Here is a 27,979-nt window from a genome sequence, read left to right as displayed (position 1 = left end):
CATGCTGAGGGCTCTGCGTTTCTTTCTCGCTCCACATCAGCTTTCTGGTATCAGGTTATGTCTGAGTCAGACTTCTCAATGCCTGCTCCAGGTTTTTCCCCTCATGTATTCCTGATGTGGGGACATGCCCTACAGCTGTGGCTAATCCTTCAGGTCCCTGAAGTACTCTAAATTTTCACTGTCCCAGTGACTGAGATTTCAGTAGTGTATGTGGAAGGGAGGGCAGGAAGCTCTTCCCTCCTTCACCTCTGTTCTTGCTCCCTTCAATACATCTGGCAATGCCATTCTCTCTCTGCACATTCATAATGTATGTAGCACAAGCAAAGTCATTTCAGGCAAGGATAAATTTCTACCATATGTTCGTGTCCTTCTACTAAGATAACTGGAACAAACAGGGTCTAGGAGTAATTTAATTCCCAATTTCTAATGGACTTGTTTTCAGGATTAAAGAGAGGACTGTGAGGGTAGTCTGAGGGAGGAGGGTTGACACAAAGTAGACTCTGTTAAAGGCATCTTGATTTTTTGACTCCTTGCATGGAATGATCTTATTGATTTGCATTGGAATTTCTATGCACATTAAGTTGCATTCATAGAATCCTAGAATGGCTCAGACTGGAAGAGACCTCAGGGATAATCTGCACCTCTCAGCTAGACTTGGCTGCTGAAGGTCTCATCCAACCTGGCCTTGAACACTCCCGGGGAAGATTCATCCACGGTCTGTCTTGACAACCTATTACAGAATCTCACCACCCTCATGCTGAAGAACTTCCTAAAATCCAGTCTAAACCTACTCTCAATTTTCTTACACGCAGAAAGAGCAAAGGCAGCAGAATTAAGCATCACCTATCTCCACAAGAATGAATTTCTCTCCTTCCCTCCCCTTTTCCTCCCTTCCCTCCCCTTTTCCTCCCTTCCCTCCCCTTTTCCTCCCTTCCCTCCCCTTTTCCTCCCTTCCCTCCCCTTTTCCTCCCTTCCCTCCCCTTTTCCTCCCTTCCCTCCCCTTTTCCTCCCTTCCCTCCCCTTTTCCTCCCTTCCCTCCCCTTTTCCTCCCTTCCCTCCCCTTTTTTTCCTCCCTTCCCTCCCCTTTTCCTCCCTTCCCTCCCCTTTTCCTCCCTTCCCTCCCCTTTTCCTCCCTTCCCTCCCCTTTTCCTCCCTTCCCTCCCCTTTTCCTCCCTTCCCTCCCCTTTTCCTCCCTTCCCTCCCCTTTTCCTCCCTTCCCTCCCCTTTTCCTCCCTTCCCTCCCCTTTTCCTCCCTTCCCTCCCCTTTTCCTCCCTTCCCTCCCCTTTTCCTCCCTTCCCTAAATTTTCTGGTTTCCTAGTAAGAATTAGAACTAGACCCCTAGGTTTCTCAGCCTGAGCCATAAATATTAGTTCCCTGCTTGCACTACTAAATGGATTACATTTATGCACATCAAAGTTATGTAACTTGATTTGGAAAGATTACTCCTTCCAAATATTTCATCAGCCACTCTGCAACTAATCATTTCTGGATAACACAGGAAAAGTCTCAAAAATATGACTCATCCTCTGTGTGCCTCTTTCCAGGGTAATGCCATCAATGTTAAACAGTCCTGTATAAATAATTTAGCAGAGCAATATATTGCACTTCATGCTCGTGACAGTGGGCATAGGTTTTATTGATTAGTCCTCTTTGAAGGACTTGTTGTTATAAACCAGGGAGAGCAAAGCTGGCCATTAACAAACACAAGCAGAGCATTCAACAAGATTTTCCATTCCAAGATGTACCAAAGCAGATGTTAATACAAAGGAAACATCATCTTAATAACTCCCTTTCTGCCTGCTTGCTTATCTGGGGACAGATCTTTGCATTTTAGGAATAGAGCTGTTCTACAGCACAGTGATATAGTTTAATACACACAACGATGTAGTTTGGTACACATAATGATGTAGTTTGATACACACAATGATGTAGTTTGATAAAAATGCAGTGATATACTTTAATGAAAAACAAGTAGGAATAATATTAAGTGCTTAAGAGACTGCCAAACTGTAGATTTTTTAAGTTCCACCTGTGCATTTTTTCATTTTCAGATTTCATAGAATCACAGAATGGTCTGGGTTGGAAGGGATCTCCAAAGGTCATCCAGTCCAATCCCCTCTGCAGTCAGCAGGGACATCCTCAACTAGATCACAGAATCACAGAATGGTCTGGGTTGGAAGGGATCTCCAAAGGTCATCCAGTCCAAACCCCTCTGCAGTCAGCAGGGGCATCTTCAACTAGATCACAGAATCACAGAATGGTCTGGGTTGGAAGGGATCTCCAAAGGTCATCCAGTCCAATCCCCTCTGCAGTCAGCAGGGACATCTTCCAGTTGCCTAGAGCCCTCTTGAACCTGACCTTGAAAATCCTTGGGCATGGGACCTCAACCACCTCCCTGGGCAACCTGTTCCAGTACCCTAGTGATGCAAAACTTGTTCCTAACATCCAATCTAAATTTGCTCTTCTCTAGTTTGAAACTGTGCTTTGGCCACAACAGCCCCAAGCAGTGCTACAGGCTGGGAACAGAGTGGCTGAGAGCAGCCAAGAGGAAAGGGACCTGGGGATACTGGTAGATAGTAGCTGAAGATGAGCCAGCAGTGTGCCCAGGTGGCCAAGAGAGCCAATGGCATCCTGGGCTGGCTCAGGAACAGTGTGGCCAGCAGGACAAGGGAGGTTCTTCTGCCCCTGTGCTCAGCACTGCTCAGGCCACACCTTGAGTGCTGTGTCCAGTTCTGGGCCCCTCAATTCAAGAGAGATGTTGAGATGCTGGAACATGTCCAGAGAAGGGCAATGAAGCTGGTGGGGGGGCTGGAACACAAACCCTTTGAGGAGAGGCTGAGGGAGCTGGGGGTGTGCAGCCTGCAGCAGAGGAGGCTCAGGGCAGAGCTCATTGCTGTCTACAACTACCTGAAGGGAGGCTGTAGCCAGGTGGGGTTGTTCTCTTTTCCCAGGCAAGCAGCAACAGAACAAGGGGACACAGTCTCAAGTTGTGCCGGGGGAGGTCTAGGCTGGATGTTAGGAGAAAGTTCCTGGCAGAGAGAGTGATTGGCATTGGAATGGGCTGCCCAGGGAGGTGGTGGAGTCGTTGTGGCTGGAGGTGTTGAAGCAAAGCCTGGCTGAGGCACTTAGTGCCATGGTCTGGTTGATTGGCCAGGGCTGGGTGCTAGGTTGGCCTGGATGAGCTTGGAGGTCTCTTGCAACATGGTTGATTCTATGATACTATTACCCCTTGTCCTGTCCCTTCAGGCCTTTGCAAACAGTCTCTCTCTGTCCTCCTTGTAGCCCCCTTCGGGTACTGGAAGGCTGCTATTAGGTCTCCCTGGAGCCTTCTTTTCTCCAGGCTGATCAACCCCAGATCCCTCAGCTTCCTCATTTCCTCAGTGTGGATTTAGCTGTTTAGCTTCCATTAACAATTAAACACAGGTTGCTTCAAAATTTGTCTGCTTTTGGAGATGGCTGCAGTTACCCTGTAATTCTGTAATAGTCTAAGAACTGTTTCTTAGTAATTTCATTAAAAAAACATAAATATTTGTTTTTTTTTTACTTATATCCCATTTAAACTGGAATCTATTACAGTAACATGCAGTATTTGCAGAACACAAGCATGGATATTGCTTTCTGACATGACTTTAGCATTTCTTTTTTCAGTCATAGAATGGCTTAGGTTGGGAGGGAACTCAGAAATCATCTGCTCCAACCCCACTGCCATGGACAGGGATACCTCTTGATCACACTCAGCTGCTCAAGGCCTCATGCAGCCTGGCTTTAAAACACCTCCAGGCATGAGGCATGCACAACCTCCCTGGGCAGCCTGTTCCAGAATCTCATCACCCATGCAGTGAAGAGCTTCTTCCTAAGATCTGTTCTAACCATGCTCTCTTTAGCTTCCAACCATTCCCCTTTGTCCTGTCTCTAGACAGTCCTTCTACAGCTTTTCTTTAGGCTTCCTTCAGATATTGGAAGGCAGCTCAAAGGTCCCCCTGTCATCTTCTTTTCTCCAGGCTGAACACCCCCAGCTCCCTCAGCCTGTCCTCACAGCAGAGGTGCTCCAGCCCTTGGGTCATCTTTGTGGCATTCCTCTGGACTCAGTCCAACAGCTCTGTGTTGTTCTTCTGCTGGGGACAGCAGAACTGGAGGCATTGTTGGAGGTGAGGTGTCAGCAGAGCAGAGTCAAGGGGCAGAATCCCCTCTCTTGCCCTGCTGCCCACACTCCTCTGGCTGCAGCCAGCACACAGCTGCCTGCTGGGCTGCATGAGGGCACTGCTGGCTCCTGGGGAGCTGCTCAGCAACCAGTACCCCCAAGTCTCTTTCTTTAGGGCTACTCTCAGTCCACTCTGCACCTAGCCTGGATTTTGTACTTTTTTGAAGTAGAAGAGCCTTTACTTGACATATTAATCAAAGTGGCTTTTGGTGTGGATGGCAACATTAAGAAGTGTAGGAAACACTCACCTTGGAAGGCATTTGACTGGTTCCAGTGCTTTGCAAAGCTGATCAGGCTCACTGCAGCCAATCATACCTGCTGCCATTCAGAATTCTCACTGATGCTGCTTTTTCCTTGGATAATAAGACTTGCACATCTATGGCTGTGGACTTGACAGAAGCTTTCAGCTTAGTTCATTGCGTTTTTACAGTAGAAGCTAGAGTCTATTTGGTTTAGAGACAGTTGAGAGGTTTAGGAAGAATGACTTTCTAGCATGGGGCTATGCTTTTGAAAGTCTATCCTCTCCATCCTTCCATCTCTACAGCTGATACCCTTCAGAAGTAAGTGCTTCATGCAATGGTGAGGGATTTGTTCATACTGTTTCAAATTAAGTACCTTTACCATCTCTGTTGTTGGAAGGGACCCTCAAAGGTCATCTTGTCCAACCCCTGCTGCAGTCAGCAGGGACACCTCCAACTGCAGCAGGCTACCCAGGGCTTCATCTAGTCTGATCTTCAGCATCTTCAGGAATGGGGCCTCAACCACATCCATGAGCAGCCTGTGCCAGGATTTCATCACTCTTACTGTGCAGAACTTCCTCCTGATGTCCAACCTAAATCTGCCCTACTCCAGTTTCAAACCATTGTCCCTCATCCTATCACCACAGGTCCTTCTGAACAGTCCCTCCCCAGCTTTCCTGTAAGTCCCCTTCAGATATCGAAATCCAGCTCTAAGACCTTCCTGGAGCCTTCTCCTCTCCAGGCTGAACAGCCCTGATTCTTTCAGCCTGTCTTCATAGCAGAGGTGTTCCAGCCCTCTGATCATCTTGGTGGCTTCTTCTGGAGCTGCTCCATGAGGTCATAGAATCATAGAATGAGCCAGGTCAGAAGAGACCTCCAAGCTCATCCAGTCCAACCTATCCCCCAGCCCTATCCAGTCAACCAGACCATGGCACTAAGTGCCTCAGCCAGGCTTTTCTTGAACACCTCCAGGGATGGTGACTCCACCACCTCCCTGGGCAGCCCATTCCAATGCCAATCACTCTCTCTGTGAATAACTTCCTCCTAACATCCAGCCTAGACCTCCCCTGCCACAACTTGAGACTGTGTCCCCTTGTTCTGTTGCTGGTTGCCTGGGAGAAGAGACCAACCCCCACCTGGCTACAGCCTCCCTTCAGGTAGTTGTAGACAGCAATGAGCTCTGCCCTGAGCCTCCTCTTCTGCAGGCTGCACACCCCCAGCTCCCTCAGCCTCTCCTCATGGAGTTTGTGTTCCAGGCCCCTCAGCAGCTTTGTTGCCCTTCTCTGGACACCTTCCAGCACCTCAACATCTCTCTTGAATCAAGGAGCCCAGAACTGGACACAGCACTCAAGGTGTGGCCTGAGCAGTGCTGAGTACAGGGGCAGAATAACCTCCCTTGTCCTGCTGGCCACACTGCTCCTGATGCAGGCCAGGATGCCATTGGCTCTCTTGGCCACCTGGGCACACTGCTGCCTCATCTTCAGCTACTCTCTACCCGCACCCCCAGGTGCCTTTCTTCCTGGCTGCTCTCCAGCCACTCTGCCCCTAGAGGTCCATGACTCTCCTGTGCTGGGGGCCCCAGAGCTGGCCACGGTCTGCCAGAAGTGCTGTTAGAAGAGGTTGCACATCTTTTTCCCCCTTCAGGGCACACTAATCCACATTTACATGGTAGCTTAGAGTGAAATTTATCATTAGAATGGAATTGCTTTGCAAATGAAGGGTGATGCCATCTCTGTCTCATCATTCTTTAGATACTGCTGGGATATCTTAGGAGTGTTTAACATCCAGCTCTTTCGAACGGAGCAGGACATTTAACTAGCTCGTGAACATCTGTTCTCTCAGTGTTGTGAATTGATTTGATTAAGGGACGTTTTGATTACTTCCTCTGCTCAGAGCATGAAGATGATGCTGGCTCTGCCGAGCAGATGGATGGCACGTGTGTAGAGTGGCTTCAGAGGCTGCAGCAGAGCACTGCTGCTGAGTTTCAGCTGTGATTCATTCAGAGCCCAAATCTTTTCTTTTTACCTCTGTCCAGATTTTTCACTCTTGCCACCCTTAGGCCTTAGTGCTATGGGGTGTGACTTGAATCAGAGTTGTCTTTTTACATTGTGACTTGGGGTGTTGAGAGGGAGGGGACAGACCCTTCTCACTTGTGCCCTGTGATAGGACAAGAGGCAATGGGTATAAGCTACAGCACAGGAGGTTGTAGCCAGGTGGGGTTGGTCTCTTCTCCCAGGCAAGCAGCAACAGAAGAAGGGGACACAGTCTCAAGCTGTGCCAGGGGAGGTCTAGGCTGGATGTTAGGAAAAAGCTCTTGCCAGAGTGATTGACATTGGAATGGGCTGCCCAGGGAGGGGTGGAGTTGCCATCCCTGGAGGTGTTGAAGCAAAGCCTGGCTGAGGCACTTAGTGCCATGGTCTGGTTGACTGGATAGGGCTGGGTGCTAGGTTGGACTGGCTGAGCTTGGAGGTCTCTTCCAACCTGGTTGATTCTATGATTCTACGTTTCTCTGACATAAAGAGCATCTGCTTTACTGTAAGCTGCAGCAAAAGAGGTTCTGCCTCAATACAAGGGGGAGCTTCTTTACTGTAAGGGTCATAGGGCACTGGCACAGGCTGCCCAGAGAGGTTGTGGAGTCTCCTTCTCTGGAGCCTTTCAAGCCCTGTCTGGATGCGTTCCTTTGTGATCTGTGCTAGATTCTGTGGTCCTGCTTTGGCAGAGGGGTTGGACTGGATGATTTGTGGAGGTTCCTTCCAACCCCTAGCATCCTGTGATTCTGTGATCCTGTGACTTCTATGCTGGGGCTGTGCAAGAAGATCCAGAGTGGTTGAGGGAGAACTCTCCATCTTTCCTTATTGCTTACAAAGTGGAACTTGGGGTACAGAGGTGGTGAGTAACTTGACAGGTCTCATCATTCTAAAATCATCCCACTCTAACAACAGCTGCCACAAAAAAAAAGGGGGGTGGGGGAGCAGCCTCCCTGTCCCCCAGTTTCTAAGCTTGCTTATCCCATCTCTGTACTGACTGTAGTTGCTGATGGAATTCGTGGAGCTGCAGCTAATGCGTGAGAAGCAGAGTGGGTGAGGGGAGGAGAGGTGAGCCTGTTAGCAAGTGGGCTTTGTTAGCAGCCTGCAGTTGGATGGAGTTAAGCCATCCATTAAACCACCCCTCGGGCCAAGGTGTCTGGTGCCCTGCTCACTGGAGCATGCTGCACTGCTCACGGTCACAGGTGTTTACAGTGCTGCAAGCTACAATGTACAGCCTCCTGAAAGTGCACCTTGGAGTTACCTCTGGGAGTCTTTCATAACGCAGCTGCTTTCCTGCTGCACTGGGAGTAACCCAGCACACTTCATCAGTGTGTTTTCTCTAAGCCCTGCTTGGCAGAAACTGGTTAAACTAGTTTGCCATTGGAACACTCCTCTCTCCTTTCTTGGATCCTCTCCCACTTTCTGTAAATCATCACCTTCCTTGAGCTGCTGAAACTTTTTCCTCCTATCAACTAGGCTGTGGTTTGTATCTTGAAACTTCAGCCCTTGATTTCTCAACCCGAGAGAGAAATCTTTTTGGTTTGGTTTGATGTATTGAAGCTTTCCCAAGCCTTATTAACCACATCTTTAAAGCTGCCAAGCCTTTATTCCAGGAAGAAGGACCTGCCACTTTGTTAGAGTTCATTCATGGTTAAGAAAGCCCAGGCTGGGTGGTTTGCTGTTGGGCCAGCAGTGAGTGGGCATGATCTTGCTCATGCTGTGGGATACACATACTTCATGTTACTTATTATTTTCACTCCAAACTGATTAACAACAGAGTTCAGACTGTGCAGTTGCAGTTTTTCATCCAGGGTCTCAGCAGACCTGGAATCTGGAGTATTGTGTCCGCTTTTGAGCCACTCACTTCAAGGAGGACCTCAAGGAACTGCTTGAGAGAGTCCATCACAGAGCCACAAAGCTGCTGCAGGCAGTAGAACATCTCCCTGCTGAGGCCATGCTGAGGGAGCTGGGGCTTGAAGCTTGGAGCAGAGGAGCCTGAGGGCTGCCCTCATTGCTGCTGATCAGGGTGTGCTGTGCAGGGCAGTGTCAGAAGGACAGAGCCAGGCTCTGCTCAGGGATGGCCAGTGTGTTCAAAAAAAGCCTGGATGGGGCACTTAGTGCCATGGTCTAGTTGAATGGACAGGGTTGGATGCTAGGTTGGACTGGATGATCTTGGAGGTCTCTTCCAACCTGGTTGATGCTATGATTCTAAGACAAGGGGCACTGGGTGCAAGCTGGAGCACAGGGAGTGACATAGGAACATAAGGAAGAAGTTTTTCCTTGTGAGGGTGCCAGAGCCCTGGAGCAGGCTGCCCAGAGAGGCTGTGGAGTCTACTTCTCTGGAGACATTCAAAACCCCACCCAGAAGCATTCCTGTGTGCCCTGCCCTGGGTGATCATGCTGTGGCAGGGAAGTTGGACTGGGTGACCTCTCAATGTCCTTTCCAACCCTAACATTCTCTGAAACCCACCTCTGTTCAAGATTCTGTCTATGCTCAGTGAGCTGCAAGGGTTGAAACAATCCTTTGTATTATTATAGTTATGGTTATCCTGCCAGTTAGTACTAATCACTTCAGCTCCAGAGCTGGTTACTCCAGATCCTTAGCTGCCTTTCCCAACTCCTGTGTCCTGTCCTTGCTTGCAGAACATTGTAACCACCCTGTCACCAGGACTGATTTAATTTCCTCCTTATCACTCACAGCTTCCTGAAGGGAGGTTGGAGCGAGGAGGGGACAGCCTCTTCTCCTTGGTGGCAAGAGACAGGGTCAGTGAAGTGGATATAAGCTGCACCAGCAGAGGTTTAGGCTGGATATTAGGAAATATTTCTTCACTGAAAGGGTTCTCAAACATTGGAATGGTCTGCTGAGGGTAATGCTGGAGTCACCATCCCCAGGAGTGCTTAAGCAGTGTGTGGACCTGCTGCTTAAGGGCGTAGTTTAGTGTTGACCTTTCAGTGCTGAGTCAAAGGCTGGACTGGATGATCTTGAAGGTCTCTTCCAAAACACCTGATTCTGTGATTCTCTGATCTGTGTGCTCATTTCCTTTTTCTTTTCTTCCCAGTCTTTCTTTATAGTGTTCCTCCATTCTCATTCTCTGGCATGGCAAACCAGGCGTTCTGTCACTACTGTACCAAGTAAATATGAAGTGCATACTTCCTGAAATCAATGGAATGGTTCTTATTTCATCATCAGCCTCCTCATGTGCTCTCTTGTCTCAGTCCAAACTTACCATGGTTGACAGCAGCTGAACATGAGCCAGCAGTGTGCCCAGGTGGCCAAGAAGGCCAATGGCAGCCTGGCCTGTGTCAGCAATAGTGTGGCCAGCAGGACTAGGGCAGTCCTTCTGCCCCTGTATTCAGCACTGGTCAGGCCACACCTTGAGTGCTGTGTTCAGTTCTGGGCTCCTCAATTCAAGAGAGATGTTGAGGTGCTGGAAGGTGTCCAGAGAAGGGCAGCAAGGCTGGGGAGGAGCCTGGAGCACAAACCCTGTGAGGAGAGGCTGAGGGAGCTGGGGGTGTGCAGCCTGCAGAAGAGGAGGCTCAGGGCAGACCTCATTGCTGCCTGCAGCTGCCTGAAGGGAGGCTGTAGCCAGGTGGGGTTGGTCTCTTCTGCCAGGCATCCAGCAACAGAACATGGGGACACAGTCTCAAGTTGTGCCAGGGCAGGTTTAGGCTGGATGTTAGGAGGAAGTTGTTGGCAGAGAGAGTGATTGGCATTGGAATGGGCTGCCCAGGGAGGTGGTGGAGTCACCATCCCTGGAGGTGTTTAAAAGGAGACTGGATGAGGTACTTAGTGCCATGTTTTAGTTCATTAGATGGTGTTGGGTGATAGATTGGGCTCAAAGATCTCAAAGGTCTTTTCCAACCGGATTAATTCTGTTACTGTGTGATTCTGTGAGCTGCCCAGGACAGGAGGTGCAGCACTTTTTGTAAGATGAATGCAGAGATTGTCCTTGATTTTTTTGCAATGCAGATGGCTGTGTGCTTCATCACCATAACCTGAGATCTGTGTTGTTTTATTTCCCTTCTAGATGCACTGTGCTTGTCAACATCAGGGACAGCAAAGGAAGAAGCAGCTCAGGGAGAACCTGGCTGCCTTGTGAAATATTTCAGTGTTGTATGGTGTAAGGCATCAAAGAAGAAGCACAAGAAGTGGGAAGGTGATGCTGTTCTCATTGCAAAAGGAAAGTCAGTAATACTGAAAGATATGGAAGGCAAAGACATTGGAAGAGGTACTGCAGATTTGCATGGAATCATAGAATTGTTTGGGTTGGAAGTGACCTCTAAAGGTCATCCAGTCCAACCCCCCCTGCAGTCAGCTGGGACACCCTCCACTAGATCAGGTTCCTTAGAGCCTTGTTGAGCCTGACCTTGAATATCTCCAACTATGGGGCCTCAACTGCCTCTCTGGGCAACTTCTTCCAGTGTTCCACTACCGTCATGGTGCAGAACTTGTTCCTAACATCCACTCTAAATCTTCTCTAATTTCACAGAATCACAAAATTAACCAGGTTGGAAAAGACCTTTGAGATCATCAAGTCCAACTTATCACCCAACACCATCTAATCAACTATGCCATGGCACTAAATGCCTCATCCAGTCTCCTTTTAAACACCTCCTTGGACGATGACTCCACCACCTCCCTGGGCAGCCCATTCCAATGCCAATCACTCTGCAAAGAACTTCCTCCTAACATCCAGCCTAGACCTGCCCTGGCACAACTTGAGACTGTGTCTCTGGTTCTGTCCCTGGTTGCCTGGCAGAAGAGCCCAACCCCACCTGGCTACAGCCTCCCTTCAGGTAGTTGTAGAGAGCAATGAGCTCTGCCCTGAGCCTCCTCTTCTGCAGGCTGCACACCCCCAGCTCCCTCATCCTCTCCTCACAGGGCTGTGCTCCAGCCCTCTCCCCAGCCTTGCTGCCCTTCTCTGGACACGTTTCAGCATCTCAACATCCTCCTTAAATTGAGGGCTCCAGAACTTACTTCTCTAAGTGAACGTTTCTGTAAGTGAACAGCTATCTCAAAATGACTGTGCTCTGAATACCACACACACAGCTCTTTAGGTCATTTAGACTGAAGGATTGAAAGACCAGCAGGGCTTGGGGAAGGAGGAGACAGAGAGCAAGCTTTGCACTTCCTGCATGTAAGGCAGATGCTTGGGGGAGGCTGGGGCAGGTTCAATACCATTATTCACAGAATCACCAAATGCTAGTTCCAGGAGAGGATCTGGAAATGAATGGCTGTACTGCCTCAGCAGACATGCCAAGTGAGGGATGAGCAGTGCATGGTGTTTGCTTTGGAGGTGTTAGAATTAGGAGAAAATACAGAGGTAAGCTTCCTGTAGATGTTCCAGCCAGCAGTATGGCAGCTGGGAACTTCTGAGGTTGGCTCTGGCCATTTCAACCAATGAACCAGCCAAAAATATTGTCTTTGTGGGAAAGACAAGCAAACAGCAACGTTTCCCAGCCCAGCCAAAGTCAGCTGTGGAGGCAGTTTTTAGTCTTGTAGTTTAAGCAGCAGCTGCTGCTGTAAGAGAGTTTGGGTTGTTATCAGAGTTAAAAATAAGCCTTGCAAACTACAGGCTGCAGTCAACTCGAAGCATTAATTTTTTTCCTGCAAGCAAAACAAGAATTAACTTTGCTAACTGAGCCAAAGATATTCTGTAAGGCAGGAGGATTGGACAGAATGTTGCCACAAAATGTAATTTGATTAAATGTAGGGCTGAGATGATTTGTCTGCTTTATTGTTATAACCAGGATATTGTGAGCCTTATTAGGATCAGGCAATTATGATTTGCCAATCAAGCCTGTGACTTAGAAGTTAATTTGAATTTATTTATAGCAAAGCAATGTATGTGCAGGCTTGCTGGGGTTTGAAAAAGGCAGAGGGAAAGGGAGTCGTGCCTGGAATGCACCAACCACCACTCTCTTGTTCTTGTGGGTTTAGTTTTTCAACTCCTGTCTCCTTGAATTATCGTATCATAGAATCATAGAATCATAAAATCAAGCAGGTTGGAAGAGACCTCCAAGATCATCCAGTCCAACCTAGCACCCAGCCCTAGCCACTCAACTAGACCATGGCACTGAGTGCCTCATCCAGGCTTGGCTTGAGCACCTCCAGGGATAGCGACTCCACCACCTCCCTGGGCAGCCCATTCCAATGCCAATCACTCTCTCTGCCAGCAACTTCCTCCTAACATCCAGCCTAGACCTGCCCTGGCACAACTGGAGACTGTGTCCCCTTCTTCTGTTGCTGGGTGCCTGACAGAAGAGGCCACTCCCCACCTGGCTACAGCCTCCCTTCAGGTAGTTGCAGACAGCAATGAGCTCTGCCCTGAGCCTCCTCTTCTGCAGGCTGCACACCCCCAGCTGCCTCAGCCTCTCCTCACAGGGCTGTGCTCCAGGCCCCTCCCCAGCCTTGCTGCCCTTCTCTGGACACCTTCCAGCACCTCAACATCTCTCTTGAATTGAGGAGCCCAGAACTGAACACAGCACTCAAGGTGTGGCCTGACCAGTGTGGAGTACAGGGGCAGAATAACCTCCCTTGTCCTCCTGGCCACACTGTTCCTGATACACTCCTAGATTTTCTTGTTATTTATCTAAAGAGATCTAGGAGTGTTCTTGTTGGGCCATGAAAGGAAAGAAATGATTTAGAATGGTCATCATTACTATTGAGTAAGTTTAAGACTAAGGCAAGCTGCTGTGTTTTATGAAATGGAGCTGGGCTTTGTAAATTCCTCTAAACAGGTGTTTGCCATTTAGGAGAATTTATTGGGAATGAGGCTGGTTGCACATTTGCTCACATATTTTGTTACCTGTTCTGGTTGTTAGCACTCAGATGTCAGCCTCTGTTAAGGAGGGAGATGAGTTCATATGTGTGGCAATTGAAGTGCTTGGGGGAATCAAATCACACCAGAATCACACAGAATGCTAGGGGTTGGTGGAGACCTCTAAAAATCATCAAATGCCTCAAAAGATCAGCAAATAGAATCATAGAATCATAGAATCAGACAGATTGGAAGAGACCTCCAAGATCATCCAGTCCAACCTAGCACCCAGCCCTGGCCAGTCAACCAGACCATGGCACTAAGTGCCTCAGCCAGGCTTTGCTTCAACACCTCCAGGGACGGTGACTCCACCACCTCCCTGGGCAGCCCATTCCAATGCCAATCACTCTCTCTGCCAACAACTTCCTCCTAACATCCAGCCTAGACTTTCCCCAGCACAACTTGAGACTGTGTCCCCTTGTTCTATTGCTGGTTGCCTGGGAGAGGAGGCCAACCCCCACCTGTCTACAATGTCCCTTCAGGTAGTTGTAGACATCAATGAGGTCACCAATACCTCAAAAAGTCACAGTATCACAGTATCACCAAGGTTGGAAGAGACCTCACAGATCATCAAGTCCAACCCTTTACCACAGTGCTCAAGGCTAGACCATGGCACCTCAAAAGATCATCAGTTACCTGGTCACAGTTTTGATTTTCCTTCCTTCAGATGAGTCCTGGTGTTAAGGAAGTAGTCTTTGCTGCATTGTCCTAACTGCCCCATGTTTTATCTTATTTTAGGTACTGGATATAAATCTAAAGTGCTAGAGAGTCTTGATGAAGGTCAGACACTGATGGTTGGAGGAAAAGAAATTGAAGTGATGGGTGTAATTTCAGCAGAGGACTTCAGCAGTGGCAGATGCTTCCAAGCTGGAACAGGGACTTGTGACACAATCCCAGTGACTTTATCTCAAACCAGTCTGAAACCATTCAAAACTGTCTGTCAAGCCAGTACTAAAGAGAATATCCTCAGAGATCCTCAAAGCTGCAAACCTCGCCACGATCCAAATGCTTCAAGTAAGAGTCAGACTTTTAAGTGTCTTTAAGCACCTTCTGGTCCTCAAAAAAAAAACCAATGTGTGTGTAACCAAAGTGTTCCTATTCCCCAGTGTACTACTGTAGAACTTCTGACACACACTGCTGGTGTTTCTAGTGAGGGCTTTAGCAGCTCTGTTTCTAACAAGGGCAATACTCGAAGTTTGGCATCGTTGCAGATGGCTGTAGAAACAAATTAGAGTGGTTTCTGAGAGTTCTGCCAAGGAAAGTGAGTTTATTGATCAGAGAAACAGTTTGACATATTCTGTAAGGTCTAGATGAGTTCCAGCTTTGCACTGGGCAGTGAAGCACTAACATCATGTACCAGCACAGGAATTACAGTGGAGGATCGGTCGTAGAGAGGTTAAGTCTGATTCATAGAGTCATAGAATGGTTTGGGTTGGAAGGGACCTTCAAAGGTCATCCAGTCCAAACCCCCTGTACTAAGCAGGGACATCCTCCACTAGATCAGGTTGCTCAGAGCCTTGTTGAGCCAGACCTTGAATATCTCCAGGAATGGGGCTTCCACTGCCTCCCTGGGCAACCTGGTATGCTGTTGGTAAATGCATTTGCTGTCTGAGAATGGTCAATGTGTTAAACAGCATTTTTATCAGTCATTAGATTCACAGCTTGCATTGGGTTGGAAGGGACCCTCAAAGGGCATCTTGGCCCCCTGCACTCAACAGGGACACCTCCAAATAGAGAGACTGCACAAGGCTACATCCAGTCTGATCTTGAATGTCTCAATGGATGAGACCTCAACCACATCCCTGGGCAGCCTGCTCCAGGATTTCATCACTCTCATTGTGCAGAACTTCCTCCTGATGTCCAAGCTAAATCTCCTCTGCTCCAGTTTTAAACCACTGCCTCTCGTCCTGTCACCACAGGCTCTTCTTAACAGTCCCTCCCCAGCCTTCCTGTAGATCCCCTTCAGAGATTGAAATGTAGCTCTAAGGTCTCCCTGGAGCCTTCTCCAGGCTGAACAGCCCCAATTCTTGCAGCCTGTCTTCATGACAGAGGTTCTGCAGCCTTCTGATTATCTTGGTAGCTTCCTCTGCACCTGCTCCACATGTCTGCTTGTGTTGGAGGCTTCATATCTGGACACAGCCCTGCACATGAGGTCTCAGCATAGCAGAGCAGAGTGGCAGAATCACCTCTCTCAACCTGCTGGCCACACTTCACTGACTTTTATTCTGTAGCTGAGTTAGAGACATAAGACCCTTGGATAACAGACTAAAAGTAATGCTGCTTTTGTTCAATATTTGTCTATGTTTTGAACTTCAAGATTCCCTTGTTATGCCAAAACCAAGTGCCAGCCATCAGTGGCTGTTCAATAAGGCTGGTCTACCTGTGGTGGATGTAGTTGTGGATCCTTACATTGCACATAATCTCCGACCGCATCAGAGAGAAGGAATTCTCTTTCTATATGAATGTGTGATGGGAATGAGGTAAGACAATCATTAGTATCCTGTTACTTTCCAATGCCTGTCATATTTTCTCTTCAAAATTAGACAATTTGGATTGGAAGATTTGAGGAACTGTTCCATTTGTTAGGAATTTTCCACGAGGAAAGACTGCACAAGTGTGTTCTGCCCTGGGTGTAGCACTGTGCTTTCTGTGACCTTGCCAGATGGGATGAGAAGATAGGGCACCAAAAGTGCTGTGTCCAGTTCTGGGCTACTCAATTCAAGAGAGATGTTGAGGTGCTGGAAGGTGTCCAGAGAAGGGCAACAAGGCTGGTGAGGGGCCTGGAGCACAAACCCTGTGAGGAGAGGCTGAGGGAGCTGGGGGTGTGCAGCCTGCAGAAGAAGAGGCTCAGGGCAGAGCTCATTGCTGCCTGCAACTACCTGAAGGGAGGCTGCAGCCAGGTGGGGTTGGTCTGTTCTGCCAGGCAACCAGCAACAGAAGAAGGGGACACAGGCTCAAGCTGTGCCAGGGGAGGTCTAGGCTGGATGTTAGGAGGAAGTTGCTGGCAGAGAGAGTGATTGGCATTGGAATGGGCTGCCCAGGGAGGTGGTGGAGTGGCCATGGCTGGAGGTGTTGAAGCAAAGCCTGGATGAGGCACTTAGTGCCATGGTCTGGTTGAGTGGCTAGGGCTGGGTGCTAGGTTGGGCTGGATGATCTTAGAGGTCTCTTCCAACCTGCTTGATTCTATGATTCTCCCCCTATACTCTGCTCTGCTGAAACCCCACCTGGAGTACTGCATCCAGTTCTGGAGTCCCCATTGTCGGAAAACACGTTGGGTGGAGCGCTATGGGAAGATGACTCTTTGGTCACCACTATGGTTAGATGGTCAAATCCACTTTATTTCCATGATACAGTAACTTAAATGCATTCTAGCAAGAGGCGTGCTCAGCTTAAGATTGGTTACAGTCAGAGGGTCCAGAGTTACATGTAAGGCATCAATAGGTCAGCATACCATAACAATCTGAGGGTCAGTCGCTGGGGCTGGCTAAACTCTGCCCACCTGCAGCTGCACTCCACCCCCTGCAGCTGCATGTGGGGGAAGCTACCCTGTGCCTGCTATCTAAACTCCCAAGATGGATTCAAGGACATTCCCAGCACGGGTTGCTCATGTTTATAATTTTTGTGTGCTGTGCTAACAAGAATTTCTCCAACACCCCATCACAAGAAGGATGTGGAGATGCTGGAGCATGTCCAGAGAAGGGCCATGAGGATGCTCAGAGGGCTCTGCTGTGAGGACAGACTGAAAGAGTTGGGGCTGTGCAGGCTGCAGAAGAGGAGGCTCTGAGGTGACCTTCTTTTGTCTTTCCAGGATCTGAAGGGAGCCTACAGAAATCTGGGGAGGGACTTTTTAGGCTCTCAGGGAGTGACAGGACTGGGGGGAATGGAGCAAAGCTGGAGGTGGGTAGGTTAAGACTGGCTGTGAGGAGGAAGTTGTTGAGCATGAGAGTGGTGAGAGGCTGGAATGGGTTGCCCAGGGAGGTGGTTGAGGCCCCATGGCTGGAGGTGTTTGAGACCAGGCTGGCTGAGGCTGTGTGCAGCCTGCTCTAGGGTAGGGTGTCCCTGGGCATGTCAGGGGGGTTGGAACTGGCTGCTCCTTGTGGTCCCTTCCAACCCTGAGTGATTCTATGATACTACCTCCAGGGATGGTGACTCCACCACCTCCCTGGGCAGCCCATTCCAATGCCAATCACTCTCTCTGCCAACAACTTCCTCCTAACATCCAGCCTGGACCTTCCCTGGCACAACTTGAGACTGTGTCCCCTTGTTCTGTTGCTGCTTGCCTGGGAGAAGAGACCAACCCCACCTGGCTACAGCCTCCCTTCAGGTAGCTGCAGACAGCAATGAGCTCTGCCCTGAGTCTCCTCTGCTGCAGGCTGCACACCCCCAGCTCCCTCAGCCTCTCCACACAGGGCTGTGCTCCAGGCCTCTCCCCAGCTTTGTCACCCTTCTCTTCTTATACTTCAGAAAACAACCCCGGGAAGGAATTCCTTACATGAGTTGTAAATTCTGGGTAGTCTTTTAAATTGTTCCCAGCACCCAATTCTATCTTCCAGGATCAGTGGCAGATTTGGAGCCATTCTTGCTGATGAAATGGGCTTAGGCAAAACCTTGCAGTGCATCGCTCTTGTCTGGACCCTTCTGCGCCAAGGAGCCTACGGATGCAAACCTGTGCTCAAGAGAGCTCTGATTGTCACCCCTGGGAGCCTGGTCAAAAACTGGAAAAAGGAATTTCAGAAATGGTTGGGAAGTGAAAGGATCAAAGTCTTTACAGTTGATCAGGTAAGATTTATTTCCAACAAGGGGATTAAGTCGTTGGGGTTTTTTTATGGCTCAGAATATAGGACTTGTGATTTTCTTCTTCATCTCTTTCAAGCAGAGACAAAACTTTGTAATTCTCTCTTAACATTTCACTGTAATCCTTTGTTTTCCCTTCAAGTAATTGCTCATGTGCACATTGAGCTGTCAGTAACCAGGTCAGCACTCAGGCTCACCTGTCTGTGTAGCTTATGTCTGCCTTACTTTTCCTGAGGCTTCGTCTTTGAAGCTGCAGAAGTTGCCATGCTCCTCTGTGTGCCTTTTTGGTTTAAGGGAGAGCTTTTCATTGCCTGTCAAAGTGCACACCCTCCCTGCTTTAGGAACCAGAGCATTTCCCTCCTTCTCTCTGACTTGTTCTCTTTTATTCTCTGCTGAAAACTTTCCTCTGTTTCAGCTGCTTCATATTACTTCAGAAGATGTTTCCCTTTACTGCAACTGTCAGCAATTAAGTTTCTGTAAGGGTGGTTTGATATCTCATGAATCACCAAGCCTAGAGTCTCAGTGTTAGAAAATAGAATCATAGAATCATAGAATCAACCAGGTTGGAAAAGACCTCGAAGATTATCCAGTCCAACCTAGCACCCAGCCCTATCCAGTCAACCAGACCATGGCACTTAAATGCCTCATCCAGGCTTTGCTTGAAGACCTCCAGGGACAGCGACTCCACCACCTCCCTGGGCAGCCCATTCCAATGGCCAATGTGACTGTCTTTTGTCTCTAGAAGAATACAGACCAATGGTATGTGACTGAGCTGGAGGGCAGAAGGGCTCTGCAGCGGGACCTTGACCGCCTGTACAGATGGGTAGAGGCCAATGGGATGGGGTTCAATAGCTCAAAGTGCAGGGTGCTGCACTTTGGCCACAACAACCCCATGCGGAGATACAGGCTGGGGTCGGAGTGGCTGGAGAGCAGCCAGACAGAGAGGGATCTGGGGGTACTGATTGATACCCACCTGAACATGAGCCAGCAGTGTGCCCAGGTGGCCAAGAGAGCCAGTGGCATCCTGGCCTGCATCAGGAGTGGTGTGGTCAGCAGGAGCAGGGAGGTCATTCTGCCCCTGTACTCTGCACTGGTCAGACCACACCTCGAGTACTGCGTTCAGTTCTGGGCCCCCCAGTTTAGGAAGGACATTGAGATGCTTGAGCGTGTCCAGAGAAGGGCAACGAGGCTGGGGAGAGGCCTCGAGCACAAGCCCTACGAGGAGAGGCTTAGGGAGCTGGGGTTGTTTAGCCTGGAGAAGAGGAGGCTCAGGGGTGACCTTATTGCTGTCTACAACTACCTGAAGGGTGGTTGTGACCAGGAGGAGGTTGCTCTCTTCTCTCAGGTGGCCAGCTCCAGAACAAGAGGACACAGCCTCAGGCTGCGCCAGGGGAAATTTCGGCTCGAGGTGAGGAGAAAGTTCTTCACTGAGAGAGTCATTGGGCACTGGAATGGGCTGCCTGGGGAGGTGGTGGAGTCGTCGTCCCTGGGGCAGTTCAAGGCAAGGTTGGATGTGGCACTTGGTGCCATGGTCTAGCCTTGGGCACTGTGGTAAAGGGTTGGACTTGATGATCTGTGAGGTCTCTTCCAACCTTGGTGATACTGTGATACTGTGATACTGTAATTATTATTATTATTATTGTAATAATAAATCTTAATAAAGAAGGTAGATGATACTGGTCTCTGCCCCTCCTGTAGTGGAGCTGTTCCCACTGGTAATAACACTCCCAAGGTTCAGTAGGGCCCAGATGATTCCCACCTGCTCAGGACGTATCACATCTTTTAATCTCCTTAGTATCACTTTAGGGTCTTGCCTTTATCTTTGAAGCAGAAAACTCTCTTCCTCCTTCACTGCAAAGACTAAAAGTTCAAGCACAGACTCCCTGCTTCAGTGGCCTTTATTGACTGTGTGAGGCAGGAAGGTGCCTGGCAAAGTAAAAGGTGAGGGAGTTCAAGGAGTGAGGCTGTAGCTTCATTGACTGAGGGCTTTCTTTGGGTGAGGACCACATTTTGTTCTGGTTACCCAGTGAGACTTTCTTGCCATCTCAGTGTTCCTGTTAAGCATAGCTCAATATCTCAGTCAGAGGGTCAGGTCCCCTTGGAACAAGAGACTGTGAACAAGAGACTTGCTCTCTTCAGTGCTTGGGAAGCTTGTAGATTCAAGCCCTGCTTTTGATCATTTATCATCCAGTATTCCTTTTCCTAAGAGCTGCTCTGCATTTCATAGAATCACAGAATCAACCAGGTTGGAAGAGAGCTCCAAGATCATCCAGTCCAACCTATCCCCCAGCCCTAGCCAGTCAACCAGACCATGGCACTAAGTGCCTCATCCAGGCTTTTCTTGAACACCTCCAGGGATGGTGACTCCACCACCTCCCTGGGCAGCCCATTCCAATGCCAGTCACTCTCTCTGTGAAGAACTTCCTCCTAACATCCAGCCTAGACTTTCCATGGCACAACTTGAGACTGTGTCCCCTTGTTCTATTGCTGGTTGCCTGGCAGAAGAGGCCAACCCCACCTGGCTACAATGCCCCTTCAGGTAGTTGTAGACAGCAATGAGGTCACCCCTGAGCCTCCTCTTCTCCAGGCTAAACACCCCCAGCTCCTTCAGCCTCTCCTCATAGGATTTGTGTTCCACATGGAGTGGCCATTCATAGCAGAAAGGAAAGAGAAGTGGTTTAGCAAACTGGCTTCTCTCAGTAGTCTGCCATACCTATACTTCTAGTGGGAGGAAGTGGAGACCTTTAAGTGTCTGCATTGGTGCTTGCAACAAAGATACAGAGATTTATTTGCCAAAGTTATGTTTTAATCTGATAGTTCCATAAAAGTCAGTGGAAGAAAGAAATAGAACTTCATGCTGAAAAATGACTCCTTACATCAACCCAATCTGCTTTTAGTTTTCTTGCATTCTGCTTGTTGTTTAGATGAGTATTTCAGATGAGGTGAAAGTTCCCAAACACCTCCAAGGATGATGATTCCACCACCACCTCCCTAGGGCAGCCCATTCCAATGCCAGTCACTCATGCTGTGAAGAATTTCTTCCTAACATCCAGCCTGAACCTGCCCTGACACAGCTTGAAACTGTCCTCATGTTCTGTTGCTGGCTGCCTGGCAGAGGAGCCCAACCCCACCTGGCTGCAGCCTCCTTTCAGGTAGTTGCAGACAGCAATGAGCTCTGCCCTGAGTCTCCTCTTCTCCAGGCTGCACACCCCCAGCTCCCTCAGCCTCTCCTCACAGGGCTGTGCTCCAGGCCCCTTCCCAGCCTTGCTGCCCTTCTCTGGACACCTTCCAGCACCTCAACATCTCTCTTAAATTGAGTGGCTCAGAACTGGACACAGCACTCTAGAAATTAAGCAAACTGACCTGTCAGGAGCTGTGTTAAAATACAGATCTGGATGAAAACCACAGAATCACACAGAATTACATAATGGTAGGGATTGGAAGGGATGTCTGGGGGTCGTTGAGTCCAGCACAAACCCAGAGCAGGATCACCTAGGACAAGTCACACAGGAACACATCCAGTTATGTACTGAATGTCTCCAGAGGACACTCCACAACACCTCTAGGCAGCATTTTCCAGGGCTCCAGGACTCTCACAGTAAAAAAGTGTCTCCTCCCATTGAGGTGGAACCTCCTATGCCCCATCTTGTACCCATTGCTCCTTCTCCTGTTGTGGTGGGTTGAGAAAATTACCTCCTGTCATAGTTTTTGACATTGATCAGATCCCCTCTCAGCCTTCTCTCCACACTAAACAGCCTTAGGGCTCTCAGTCTTTCTTCTCAGCAAAGATGTTCAAGTCCCCCAGTCATCCTTATAGCTCTCTGTTGGACTCTGTCCAGTAGGTCCTTGTGTCTGTTTTAAGTGGGAAGCCCAAAACTGGACACAGTATTCCAGGTGTGGTCTCTCTAGGGCAGAGCAGAGCAGAGGGACAGGAGAACCTCCCTAGCCCTGCTGGCCACACTTTTCCTGATGCACCCTAGGATTTCACTGACCATCTTGGCCACAAGGGCACATTGCTGGCCCATGCAGAACTTGCTGTCCACCAGCACTCCAAGCTCTTTCTCCACAGAGCTGCTTTCCACGAGGGGGAACCCCCAACTTGTGCTGCTGCCTGCCATTGTTCATGCCTAGATGCAGGACTCTTGTCTTTATTGAACTTCATGTTCAACTTCATGTTCAACAAGACCAAGTGCAAGGTCCTGCATCTGGATCAAGGCAATCCCAAGCATAAATCCAGGCTGGGCAGTGAGTGGCTGGAAAGCAGCCCTGAGGAGAGGGACCTGGGGGTGCTGCTGGACCAGAAGCTCAGCATGAGCCAGCAGTGTGCACTTGCAGCCCAGAGGGACAAGCAGAGCCTGGTCTGCATCAGGAGCAGTGTGGCCAGCAGGGCCAGGGAGGTGATTCTTCCCCTCTACTGTGCTCTGCTGAGACTCCACCTGGAGTACTGCATCCAGTTCTGGAGCCCCTGGGACAAGAGGGATGTGGAGATGCTGCTGGAGTGTGTCCAGAGCAGGGCCAGGAGGATGCTCAGAGGGCTGCAGCAGCTCTGCTGTGAGCACAGACTGAAAGAGTTGGGGCTGTGCAGGCTGGAGCAGAGGAGGCTCTGAGGTGACCTTCTTGTGGCCTTCCAGGATCTGAAGGGGGCTACAAAAAAGCTGGGGAGGGACTTTTTAAGCTCTCAGGGAGTGCCAGGACTGGGGGGAATGGAGCAAAGCAGGAGGTGGGGAGATTGAGACTGCAGGTGAGGAGGAAGTTGTTGAGCATGAGAGTGGTGAGAGGCTGGAATGGGCTGCCCAGGAAGCTGGTTGAGGCCCCATGGCTGGAGGTGTTTGAGGCCAGGCTGGCTGAGGCTGTGTGCAGCCTACTCTAGGATAGGGTGTCCCTGGGCATGGCAGGGGGGTTGGAACTGGCTGCTCCTTGTGGTCCCTTCCAACCCTGACTGATTCTATGATTCTGTGTGGTTCCCTTTTGCCCATCTCTCCAGCCTGCCCATCTCTCACTGGATGAGGCACTTAGTGCCATGGTCTGGTTGACTGGATAGGGCTGGGTGCTAGGTTGGGCTGGATGATCTTCGAGGTCTCTTCCAACCTGGTTGATTCTGTGATTCTATGATGGCAGCACAGCTCAAGGGGGTGTCAGCCTCCCCTCCCAGTTTGGTATCATTAGCAGCTTGCTGAGAATTTCTAGCAGAAATGAACACAAGGCAGAACAGATCCTGGCAACGTTTACACCTGGAGAGGTAGCTGGAAATAATTGAATGTTTACTTGCAAGTTTTATGAATAATGTAGGGAGGAGAAAAGCTGAATTTGCTGACAGTTCCTATGACCCAACCTGGCAGTAGCTTTCATTCTCTTCTAATTTAAAGAACTCAAAGATTCTTACTCATTTCATTAGAGCCATTTGGATTGAAGACACAGCAGCTTTTATGATGACGTTCCCAAGTAGCAAGGAATACATTGTCATGCAAAAGGAAGACACAGTAGGACTTGCCTGGGGTATAATGAGGGAGTTCAAGATCATTTACAGCCTATCTTCTCCAGAAAAACAGCAATTACCATGCTGCTATTTCTGCAGTGGAACTTAAAAGGCAGAGCTTGTCTCGAAGTTTTTTTTCTCTTCTTGCCTATGAGGAATACACTCAAAGAGCTGACAGACTTGTGAGGATGTGTGAGGCATGTTTTGCTCACTTTCACACTGAGGCAGCACCGACTGATCCTAACCCATCGGTAATAGACTGACTCCTCAGGGAAAAAGCAGGAGGACAGGATCTGCTTTTGAAATGGAGTCACAGATTGCATTGGGCTGGAAGGGAACCTCCAAGGGCATCTTGGCTGATGCCCCTGCACTCAGCAGGGGCACCCCCGACTACAGCAAGGCTGCACAGGGCCACAGCCAGTCTCATCTTCAGTGTCTCCAGCAGCAGGGCCTCAATCACATCCCTGGGCAGCCTGCTCTGGGATTTCACCACTCTCACGTCCCTGGAGGTGTTCAAGAACAAACTGGATGAGGCATTTAGTGCCATGGTCTGGTTGACTGGCTAGGGCTGGGTGCTAGGTTGGACTGGATGATCTTGGAGCTCTCTTCCAACCTGCTTGATTCTATGATTCTATGATTCATTGTGCAGAACTTCCTCCTGATGTCCAACCTAAATCTGCCCTGCTCCAGTTTCAAACCACTGTCCCTCATCCTATCCCCACAGACCAAAGGGTACCTTGGCCAATCCCCCTGCACTCAGCAGGGGCACCTCCAACTAGGTCAGACTGCACAGGGCTGCATCCAGCCTGACCTTGAATGTCTCCTGGGATGGGGCCTCAACCACAGCCCTGGGCAGCCTGCTCTAGGATTTCACCACTCTCACTGTGCACAACTTCCTCCTGATGGCCAACCTAAATCTGCCCTGATCCAGTTTCAAACCATTGCCTCTCATCCCCATCTGAACAGTCCCTCCCCAGCCTGCCTGTAGGTCCCCTCCAGATATTGAAATGCAGCTCTAAGATCTCCCTGGAGCCTTCTCTTCTGCAGGATGAACAGCCCCAATCCTTTCAGCCTGTCTTCACAGCAGAGGTTCAGCCCTCTGATTATCTTGGTGGCCTCCTTTGGACCCACTCCAGCAGGTCCATGTCTCCCCTGTGTTTTTACAGTGTAATTTTGGTAAAATGCAAGTGTCATGTAGAGGACATGGCTTGTAAAATGAAGATGTCCCCACAAAGGTAGGATTTAGGCCTGATTAAGCCATGTTATCCACATCCCAGATGTGCCTTCTGTCTGTTTGCAAAGTGTGATGTCTGCTTGGGTTATTTAGGTTTGGTATTTTAAGTCAAAATATCTGCACCCTAGATTCAGAGAATGGCTTGGATTGGAAGGGACCCTACAGGTCACCCAGTTCCAACTCCCCTGCCATGGGCAGAGACACCTTCCACTAGACCAGGTTGCTCAAGGCCTCATCCAGCTTGGCCTTAAAGACTTCCAGGGACAGGGCACCTGCCAACCTCCCTGGGCAACTTGTTGCAGTGTCTCAGCACCCTGACTGCAAAGAATTTCTTCCTAATCTCCAGTCTAAATCTGCCCTCCTCAAGCTTCAATCCATTCCCTCTCATCCTATCACTACAAGCCCTTGTCAGAAGTCCCTTCCCAGCTTTGTTGTAGCTCCCTTCAGATACTGGAAGGTTGCTCTAAGGTCTTCCTGATGCTTTCTTTTCTCCATGCTGAACAGCCCCAGCTCTCTTAGCCTGCCTCTATCGGGGAGGTTCTCCTGTCCCCTGGTCATTTTTGTGGCTTCCTCTGGACCCACTCCAGCAGCTCCATGTCCCTCTTGTGCTGGGGACACCAGAAATGGATGCAGTGAGTGCTGGTCTGGTCTCACAAGAGCAGAGCAGTGGGGCAGAATGCCCTTCCTCATCCTGCTGCCCATTGCTTCCTCATTCAGCATGTTTTTAGCTTACACTTCACCATATACACTGGATTTGGATGAGTTCAGAGGAGGGTCTGCTCCAAGAATGTGGTTGGAGACATTCTGGAGCTCTAGTACTTGATTGGCAATTGCTCCATATGTGACTCTGGGCAACTCACTTAAACCTTTCAGGTCACTTTGGCTAATTGTGAAAATGGAGTCTGTAATGCACACAAAACTTGCAGCCAGATAAGAGGATAAAAGAATTAGCTTCTAATAGTGCTTTAGTTTTTGGTTCATCTTCCACCTCTGCTCTTATATACAGCAGGGCATACATTATGTTTGCCTGCAGGAGGTTTGTAGTATGCCAGAGCTCTCCTGCTTTCTGCTTTAAAGGCTTCAAACAGTCTCAAGGAGTTGATGATTTAGCAGGGGAGGGAGGATGCAGTGCCCCAGTGCCTCCCACCATTTTCCTTGTGGTTTCACCTCCTAGCCAGAAAGTGTAGGAGCAGAAAATGATTTCTGGACTCTGGGCATCTTCTGATTGTTGGACTGTCCCCAGAGAAGATCAGAGAGGTAATGCCTCTGTCTTCAGGGCTTGAATGGTGGGCAGAGGCAGGTCTTGAGTGTTGCCTACAGGGCTGCTCTCTGGGCCTCTTCCTCTGCTGGGAAGTTTTCTGCCTCTCTTATGAAAATAGCAGCAAAAATACTACCTAGAAAAGGGGCAGCTGGAAAATCCAGAATGCTTGGCTCCTGTCCAAACACCTGGGGAAAATGGTTCATGCCCTTCTTGCCTGCTCCTCATGACTCCTTGCTTCCCCTGACCTGTGCTGAGCCTCTTCATGAGCAGCATGTGGGGACTGATCTGCCACAAGGTACTTTGTGAGATTAATGTACCAGATTCTGCCCATAGATTCATTTGAGTCACCTGCTAGGAGGCTCTAAAGGGTGTGATAATTAAGTGGTGCTGCTTTTACAGTGTATTACACCATCTGGCTCCACACTTAGTTGTCTGTGTTTGGTAACTGACCTTGTTTGGAAATAAAAATACTTTCTGAGGCTCTAGCTTGGTTTGCTTTCACACTTAAAGAGCACTTTCAGCTTCTCAGCCAGGCCCACAGCCTGCTTAGTCAGTGAACAGCATTAAGAAACAGGAAGCAGCATGCAGGGAATTAGTGTCCCTGCCCATGGCAGGAAGGTTGGAACTAGGTGATCTTCAAGGTCCCTTCCAACCTAAACCATTCCATGAATCTCTGAATCTCAAAGGAAATAGCTGCCTGATCTATTTTCCTTCATACTTGCAGGACCATAAAGTAGAAGAATTCATCAGTTCCCCTCTCTATTCAGTTCTGATCATCAGTTATGAGATGCTGCTGAGATGTTTGGACCAGATTCAGGCTGTGGAGTTCAACCTTCTCATCTGTGATGAAGGACATCGTCTGAAAAACAGCTCCATTAAGACAACCACAGCCCTCACTGGTCTCTCCTGTGAGAGGAGAATTATCCTTACTGGTTGGTACTGGGAGCTACTTTGAATATTTGCCTGCTTAGCTTGGGCTGAAGGAGGAAGTGACTGCAAATAGGGCAGGAGCACAGGATACAGGTGGCAGTGGGCATTAAATGCACAGCTCTAGGGTCTTGCAAAATTGGGGTTTGGCTTTTAATGAGAGCAAAATTAGGCTAACTTTAGGGACAGACCAAGGGCCTGGGAATTTCTATAGGGGAAGCAGGATTCTGTTTCACAGAATCACAGAGTGTTAGGGGTTGGAAGGGACCTCAAAATATCAGCCAGTCCAGCCCCTCTGCCACAGCAGGATCACCCAGGGCATGGCACACAGGAGCACATCCACTTGGGTTTGGAAAGTCTCCAGAGAGGGAGATGCCACAACCTCTCTGGGCAGCCTGCTTCAGGGCTCTGGCACCCTCATAGTATTTTTTTGCCCCTATTCCCATGGCACCTCTTCTGCTCCAGCTTGCACCCAGTGCCCCTTGTCCTATTACTGGCCATCCCTGAGCAGAGCCTGGCTCTGTCCTTCTGACACTGCCCTGCACATCTTGATCAGCAGCAATGAGGGCAGCCCTCAGGCTCCTCTGCACCAAGCCCCAGCTCCCTCAGCCTGGCCTCAGCAAGGAGATGTTCCTCTGCCTGCAGCAGCTTTGTGGCTGTAAGCTGGACTCTCAAGCAGTTCCTTGAAGTCCTTCTTGAACTGAGGGGCCCAAGACTGAACACAATATTCCAGATGCAGCCTCAGCAGGGCAGAGTAGAGGAGGAGGAGAACTCCAAACCTACTCTGGACACCCCTTCTAGTACAGCCCAGGATGCCATTGACCTTTCTGGCCACAAGGGCACATCACTGGCCGATGGGCATTCTTTTCTCCAGCAAGACTCCCAGCTCCTTTTCTCCAGAGCTTCTCTCCAACAGATCAGTCCCAAACCTATACTGGTCCAGGGATTATTCTTTCCTGTTTGCACACATTTTTTTTTGTTGTTTAATAAATTAATTA

At 49.3% G+C, this 27,979-nt stretch overlaps 1 protein-coding gene across 2 annotated transcripts in view; it reads left to right on the top strand.

The window, feature by feature from the left end:
* RAD54B (RAD54 homolog B) overlaps positions 1–27,979 on the top strand; it is a 75,286-nt gene that overhangs the window by 32,152 nt on the left and 15,155 nt on the right. Inside the window, exons 4-8 of one of the 2 annotated variants that reach the window (XM_064154699.1) lie at positions 10,497–10,697; positions 14,028–14,303; positions 15,607–15,769; positions 17,843–18,068; positions 26,779–26,986. In XM_064154699.1, the coding sequence (XP_064010769.1) occupies positions 10,497–10,697; positions 14,028–14,303; positions 15,607–15,769; positions 17,843–18,068; positions 26,779–26,986 (1,074 nt within the window). The remainder of the gene's footprint in view (positions 1–10,496; positions 10,698–14,027; positions 14,304–15,606; positions 15,770–17,842; positions 18,069–26,778; positions 26,987–27,979) is intronic. The other variant, XM_064154700.1, reaches the window with a different exon arrangement.

Source organism: Pogoniulus pusillus, chromosome 14 (genome assembly GCF_015220805.1).
Source record: "Pogoniulus pusillus isolate bPogPus1 chromosome 14, bPogPus1.pri, whole genome shotgun sequence".
Classification (NCBI taxonomy): Eukaryota; Metazoa; Chordata; class Aves; order Piciformes; family Lybiidae; genus Pogoniulus; species Pogoniulus pusillus.
Note: the sequence above shows the minus strand (reverse complement) of the source record. Positions and strands in the feature narration are given on the sequence as shown.